The sequence below is a fragment of the Sceloporus occidentalis genome, unplaced genomic scaffold (assembly GCF_023333645.1).
Source record: "Sceloporus occidentalis isolate IW3139 unplaced genomic scaffold, rSceOcc1.0.p SCAF_7, whole genome shotgun sequence".
Taxonomy (NCBI): domain Eukaryota; kingdom Metazoa; phylum Chordata; class Lepidosauria; order Squamata; family Phrynosomatidae; genus Sceloporus; species Sceloporus occidentalis.
In genome coordinates, this window is record NW_028316987.1 from 74,952,762 (window position 1) to 74,960,187 (window position 7,426).

The following is a 7,426-nucleotide window of genomic DNA, read 5'->3' on the forward strand; positions in this document are numbered from 1 at the left end:
CTGAAAGATGTTCATCCAAACTTTGTTTAAGGATCCCCAAAGGAGAGTCTACCACCAATGAAACAATCTAGTCCCGAGGTTCTCAACCTTTGATCCTCCAGCTGTTTTGGACTTCAGCACCCAGAAGCCTTTGCCAGCATGGCCAATGATAAGGGAATCTGGGAGATGAAGTTAAAAACATCTGGAGGGCCAGAGGTTGAGAACTGGGGGAACAGCTCTTACAGGAAAGAAGTACTTCCTAATGTTTACATGGGATCTCTTGCGACTTGAATCCAATAGAAATTACACATATTGTTGGACCCTAACTCCCATCAGCATTACCCAGCTTATCAAGGAGTGATGGGAGTGCAGTTCAACAGCACCCAAAGAGTCACATAATCACAAGTGCAAAAGAATGACATACCCCAGAGCATATGTGGGAATCATGGGAGCCTCCAGATTTGGTGGGCTACAGTTCACAGCATTGCTCACCACTGGCAATACTGGTTAAGGTTGATGGGAGTTACAGTCCAACAAACTCTAGAGAGCTGCTAGAGTTGGGAGCCAGCCCAGACCTAATGAAAGGGGGAAAAACTAGCCTGGTGTAGTGGTTTGAGACCATAAAACCCACTCGGCAGTGAAACCCGCAAGGCGACTTTGGGCAAGTCACACTCTCTCAGCCTCAGGGGAAGGCAATGGCAAACCTCCTCTGAAGAAATCTTGCCAAGAAAACTCCACCTTAGGGTGGGCATAAGTCGGAAACGACTTGAAAGAAACAACTGTCTCTCTCTCACAAACAATTCTGCTTCATTCATTCATCCACTATTATATACAATCCCCTCTCTTTACTCTGGAAGTTTCTTGTACTGATTTCACTGATTTCCATTGTGATCCTGCCCCACAAAAAGCCCAGCGTCCGGACTACCAGGGCAGTACATTATTCCTTCTTTATACTATTACTGTGATTTTACTCCTATGCTTCTAGGGTTTTCTGCCCCAGTTTGCCACCTTTGGATACCTTGCATCTAAACTGGAACCGGGGGGGGTGGGGGGTGGAGGTGCCATTTGCTGCTCTGCCTCAGGCAGGAAATGTCTTGGGTCGGCCCTTTTGGACTAGTAAATCTCGGTTACCACCTTTTGCATCTCCATGCTTAGAATCACTTCTACAAAAGCACACGGACATTCACGTTAAAGCACCTAAACTCTAAGCAAGTGCTCAAGAATGCGTTTCTTTGCATGTCTACTGGAACCATGTCTCCAAAGGGCAGCCTTTGGGAATTTAGCACCTTCTTCCAGCGCCATCCAGACACTGATGCCTCCATCTCCTGTCATCCTCCTAAGAGTCAGGGCTGGGAGGTTTAGGATATTTTTCCTTCATGGGATACTAGATGCTACACTTTCCAGGTTTGAAAGGTCCTGGAGCTGGAGATCTCCGAATGTGGTTGCCATTTACCAGATGGATTACTTAAGGAACAAGTGAGGATATGAATGAATGAATGAAATTCAGGCTCCTTTTTGCATGTGTTTAATTGTATTGTTCTTCAAAATTGTAGAATAATAGAATCATAAAGTTGAAAGAGACCGCAAGGGCCATCCAGTCCAACTCCATTCTGCCATGCAGGAAATCTAAATCAAAGCATCCCCGACAGATGGCCATCCAGCTTCTGCTTAAAGACCTCTAAGGAAGGAGATTCCACTACACTCCGAGGAAAGAGTGTGTTCCACTGTCAAACAGCCCTTACTCTCAGGAAGTTCCTCCTAATGTTGAGGTGGAACCACTTTTCTAGCAGTTTGAATCCAATGTTCTGGGTCCTGTTCTCTGGAGCAGCAGAAAACAAGCCTGCTCCATGCTCAATGTGACACCCCTTCAAATACTTAAACAGGGCTATCATATCACCTCTTAACCTCCTCTTCCTCAGCCTTGAACATACCCGGCTCCCTTCGTCTCTCCTCATAAGGCATATACATCGGAGGAAGTAGACTTTCTAGTCTAGGAACCTCCTGCTGCCAACTTCTTTCTTCCAGTTAGTGCTACAAGATCTCTCTACACAGTGAGTCTAGAATCATAGAATCATAGAATAATAGAGTTGGAAGAGACCACCGGCTATATCTTTGAGAAAACATGCAGAGGGAATCTGTGTGGGCCATTTAGCAAATCCAAGTTCTCTTGGGTGGATTTTGGAAGGAGGGAGGGAGGGAGGGAAGAATGAAGGAAAGAACGAAGGAGGGAAGGAAGGAAGGAAGGAAGGAAGGAAGGAAGGAAGGAAGGAAGGGGGAAGGGAGGGAGGGAGGAAAGAACGAAGGAGGGAAGGAAGGAAGGAAGGAAGGGGGAAGGAAGGAAGGAAGGAAGGAAGGAAGGAAGGAAGGGGGAAGGGAGGGAGGGAGGAAAGAACGAAGGAGGGAAGGAAGGAAGGAAGGAAGGGGGGAAGGAAGGAAGGAAGGAAGGAAGGAAGGAAGGAAGGGGGAAGGGAGGGAGGGAGGGAGGAAAGAACGAAGGAGGGAGGAAAGAACGGAGGGAAGGAGGGAAGGAAGGAAGGAAGGAAGGAAGGGGGAAGGGAGGGAGGAAAGAACGAAGGAGGGAGGAAAGAACGAAGGAGGGAAGGAAGGAAGGAAGGAAGGAAGGAAGGAAGGAAGGGGGGAAGGGGGGAAGGAAGGGAGGGAAGCAGGAAAGAAGGGCCGGAGGGAGGAACAGAAGGGAAGGGAAGGAGGGAAGAATGAAGGAAAGAACGAAGGAGGGAAGGAAGGAAGGAAGGAAGGAAGGAAGGAAGGAAGGAAGAGGGGAAGGGAGGGAGGGAAGCAGGAAGGAAGGAAGGAGGGAGGGAGGGAGGGAGGGAGGGAGGGAAGAACGAAGGAGGGAAGGAGGGAAGGAAGGAAGGAAGGAAGGAAGGAAGGAAGGAGGGAGGGAGGGAGGGAAGAATGAAGGAAAGAATGGAGGGAGGGAAGGAAGGAAGGAAGGAAGGAAGGAAGGAAGGAAGGAAGGAAGGAAGAGGGGAAGGGAGGGAGGGAAGCAGGAAGGAAGGAAGGAGGGAGGGAGGGAGGGAGGGAGGGAGGGAGGGAGGGAGGGAAGAACGAAGGAGGGAAGGAAGGAAGGAAGGAAGGAAGGAAGGAAGGAGGGAGGGAGGGAGGGAAGAATGAAGGAAAGAATGGAGGGAGGGAAGGAAGGAAGGAAGGAAGGAAGGAAGGAAGGAAGGAAGGAAGAGGGGAGGGAGGGAGGGAGGGAGGGAGGGAGGAAAAGAGAGCGCGAGCGACCAAAGGCGCCCAGTCCCGGCTTTTCTTCCCGTTGCCTGAGGGTCCTCCTAGGTGTGGGAACCCCTCCCCTCCCCTCCCTCTCCTCAGTGAAGAAGGGGTCCTCCACCATTCCCTCCCCTCCCTCCCCTCCCGCCCAAAATCCCCCTCTCGCCCCTGATTGGCTGGCCGGGGCCTGGCCGGCGGCACGCGCCTGGGGTTGTCCTTTATAAGGGTCCTCGCGTGCCAGCCCCGCAGGTCGGGTGAAGCAGCCTCCGGACGCCGCCTCCTCCTCCTCCTCTTCCTCCTCCTCTGTGGGGGCCACAAGCCTCGTCCTCAGCCCCACAGCCACGTCGGGGAAGGAGGGAAGGGGGCATTAAAAGGGGGGCACTTTCCTCTGTGTGCTGAGGGCAAAGACCCCCCAAGAGGCATGGAGTCGGTGTTGCTGGAGCACTTCCCTCCGGGGCTGGACTCCTCGTTCCCTCCCGAGGAGGCTTACTTCGACGAGGAGGAGTTCTTCACGGACCACTCCTCCTCCGGGGAGCCCCTGGAAGGCGGCGGCGGCGGCGGCGAGGAGGGGGGCTTCCTGGCCCCGCATTTCCCTCAGCCTCCCTCTCTCCCTGCTGCCCCTTTCCTCCTCGGGGAAGAAGGCCCGACGGCGCCCGGCAGCTTCTCCTCGTCCTTCTCGGCCGCCTCCTCGCCCTCCTCCTCGGGGCTGGCTCTGGAGGGCTATGGGCTGCCCGGCTCCCCCTCGCTCCAGCACCCTCCTGCTCCCCACCGCCGCCCCCGCCGCCGCCTGCGCTCCGAGACGGAGCTGCAGCACCTGAGGCAGGCGGCCAACGTGCGCGAGCGGCGGCGCATGCAGAGCATCAACGAGGCCTTCGAGGGGCTGCGCTCCCACATCCCCACGCTGCCCTACGAGAAGCGCCTCTCCAAAGTGGACACCCTCCGCCTGGCCATCGGCTACATCCACTTCCTCGGGCAGCTCCTCCACTCCGAGCTCCCGCTCCGGCGCGACGGAGGAGGCGGCCACGGCCCCTCGGCCCAGGCCGCCAAGAAGGTCATCATCTGCCACCGCGGCACCAGTAAGTCCCGCAACGCACACCCCACACAACGCCACACAACACAACACAACACACCCGCCCTGGGAAGCCCCGAAACCCCGCCGTCGGGTCCCCGGTTTTTGCTCTCTCTGGTTTGCGTCCGCACTGCGGGAAGAACCCCCGGTTTCACCTCCCACTATGGACTTCTGGGAATGGTAGTGGACGCGGGCACCAGACCTTTGCAGGGATAATCCGCTTTAACTGTCATGGTTCCAGGCTATGGCCCTCTGGGAATGGTAGTGGATTTGGGCACCAGAGTTTTGCAGGGATAAACTAGCAGGACTGTGCCTACAAAGCTCTGGTGTCCCCAGGTCAACACCGCTTTAACTGCTGTGGCTCAAGGCTATGGAACTCTGGGAATGACAGTGGACTTGCGCACCGGAATTTTGCAGGGATAATCCGGTTTGACACCTGCCATAGTTCCAAGCTATGGAATTCTGGGAACTGTCCTTGGCCGTGGCTAGTCGTAATTCCCCAGCAAACTTCCATGCCCGGAATTCCATAGCATTGAAATATCCGCTCTGCATCCGCACTGAAGAAACAATCCGGTTTGACTCCTCTTTAACTGCCATGACTCAAGGCTGTGGATGTCTGGGAATGATAGTTGACTGAGGTACTTGGTTGTGGCTAGTCCTAATTCCCCAACAAACTACCGTTCCCAGAATTCCATAATATTGAAATATCTATACTGCTTCCACACTGGAGAAATAATCCGGTTTGACTCTACTTTAACTGCCATGGGAATTGTAGTTCGTTGTGGCTAGTGCTAATCCCCCAACAAAATACCATTCCCAGAATGCCATAGCACTGAGCCGTGGCAGTTAAAGTGGGGCCAAACCACATTATTCCTGCAGTGTGGAAGCAGCCTCTGAAAGCTTCTTCAAAGCGCAGCGTCCGCACTAGAGAAACAATCCGGTTTGAACCCCGCTTGAACTGCCGGAGCTCTGGTGCCACAACAGTTCCCAGAATTCCATAGCATGGAGCCAGGACAGTCAAAGTGGAGTCCAACCGGATTACTTCTCTCCAAGGCGCAGGTAGCCTCCCTAGGGGTGCATCTGCACTGTAAAAATAATGCGGTTTCTAAAACATAACACACAAGAAAGAATGCGCTTTAAGTGATGTAGCTGCATCTTATGGCATCTTGGGATGTGTAGGCTTTACAAAGTATAAGCTCTGGACTCCACTCCAAACGTACACCTGAAGAAACAGGCTCCAGCCCAGTAAAGCTCATGCTGTCAGCTTCTTTCTTTCAGTCTCGAAGGGGCTGCAAAATCGCCTTCTCTCTCTCAGGTCCCTTTGTCCCTTGGCGCACTGATTCTCCAGACTAACACGCCTGTGCCTTTGAAAGAAAGAAGTTGGTGGCATGAGCTTTCCTAGGCTTGAGCCTCCTTCCTGACATGCATCTGAGGAAGCTGCCTCTCAAGTCTAGGAAAGCTCATGCCACCAACTTCTTTCTTTCAGTCAGGCTCAAAGGTGCTGCAAGATCCCTTTGCCTACTGATTTTCCAGCCGAAAACTAGAAGTCCCTGCTGCATAACTCTTCACTCAGATGCATAGACACCTGTAAATTTTCACCCACAGCCTTAAGCTCTTTGCCTCTAAATCGTTAGAGATTTGGAAAGGCTCTCCAAATGGCCCACTTGAACGCACCAGGGATTCAGATCTGTTCCCCGATCTGAAACCTTTTAGGACCTTTTTGGGTGAATGTGGAATGCCTCCTCGGTTAGCAGAAACAGTTCCACAAATACAGCTTGTAAAGAGATCTTGTAGCACCTTTGAGACTCACTGAAAGAAAGAAATTGGCAGTGTGAGCTTCCCTAGCTTTAAGCCTACTTCCTCAGATACATTTGGTATAGTTCAGATCAAAACTTCTTCCATGGAAAGGCAAAAGTTTCTAGGTTTTGGAGAAGGCTGGTCTAAAGAAAGGTGCGAAAAACACTTTCCTGGGTTTACTCTTCTTGTGGTGGTGTGCCTTCAAGTCCTTTCCAACTATCATGGGGTTTTCTTGGCAAGATTTGTCCAGAGGAGGCTTGCCAGTGCCTTCCCCTGAGGCTGAGAGAGTGTGACTTGCCCAAGGTGGGTTTACATGGTTGAGCCAGGATTCGAACCCTAGTCTCCCAGAGTCCTAGTCCAACCATTATACCACACTGACTCTCCTACTAGGCTTCTTTATAGGAAGTGTTAGACAGGCTGCATCCTCACTGTGGAAATAATCTGGTTTGACACCACTTTAACTGCCATGGATCAATGCTATGGCATTCTGGAAAAAGTTGTGGCACCAGAGCTCTCTCTGACAAAGAAGGCTAAATGCCTCACAAAACTACAGTTCCCAGAATTCCATAGCATTGACCCATGGCAGTTAAAATGGTGTCAAACCAGATTATTTCTAGTGTGGATGCAGCCACAGATTGCCCAAATAGCTTGGATTTAGCACTACATGCAACAGGCACTTGGATGCTAATGGGGCGCCTGCTTCTGCTCTCAACTAGGACAAGCCAGAGGGAAAACAGGTGCCTTGGTGCTTATTATTTTCTGTGTTTGACTTCTCTTTTGTCTCTTTCTTCTCCCCTCCAGGATCACCTTCCCCAAGTGACCCAGATTATGGACTCCCTCCCTTGGCTGGCCATTCTCTCTCTTGGACTGACGAAAAACAACTCAAGGAGCAAAACATTATCAGAACTGCTAAAGTGTGGACCCCAGAAGACCCCAGGAAGTTAAGCAACAAGCCTTCCTTGAACAACATAGAAAACGAGCCACCCTTTGACTTCATATCATGAAATCTGAATGTTGTTGGACTGTAAATATCAAGTCTTTCCACCAGTGTACATTTGTACTTAAAGACATATTTTTCCCCTCAAAAGGTACTTTTGAATGAAGAAGAAAAAAAGAAGAAGTATTCTAATGGCAATCAACTTTTTATTTATCTATTTATTGCTTAGTAAAGTTAGGGAAATAGAATTGTCCTTTTGAATGTATAATTTATATAATTTATCCTAATTTAAAAACAAACAAACAATATGCAATAATTTGAGATTCTCCACCAGCACTTTCTGGGCAAAACTGTTGGAAAAAAGGAAACACTTCCCAGAAAATGTGAACATAATTTATTACCATTTGTTG

The 7,426-nt window shown here is 50.9% G+C and overlaps 1 protein-coding gene across 1 annotated transcript; it reads left to right on the forward strand.

The window, feature by feature from the left end:
- Positions 1 to 3,634: 3,634 nt before the first annotated feature.
- Positions 3,635 to 7,149, forward strand: LOC149309968 (pancreas transcription factor 1 subunit alpha-like). The gene is made up of 2 exons (XM_089531428.1): positions 3,635 to 4,289; positions 6,881 to 7,149. The coding sequence occupies exons 1-2, from the start codon at positions 3,635 to 3,637 to the stop codon at positions 7,081 to 7,083; spliced, it is 858 nt and encodes a 285-aa protein (XP_089387554.1). The 3' UTR covers positions 7,084 to 7,149.
- Positions 7,150 to 7,426: the final 277 nt, after the last annotated feature.

Coding starts and splice junctions, on each gene's coding strand:
- LOC149309968 (XM_089531428.1), top strand. CDS start 3,635: ATGGAGTCGGTGTTGCTGGAGCACTTCCCTCCGGGGCTGGACTCCTCG. Junction 4,290..6,880: donor CATCTGCCACCGCGGCACCA/GTAAGTCCCGCA, acceptor TCTCCCCTCCAG/GATCACCTTCCCCAAGTGAC.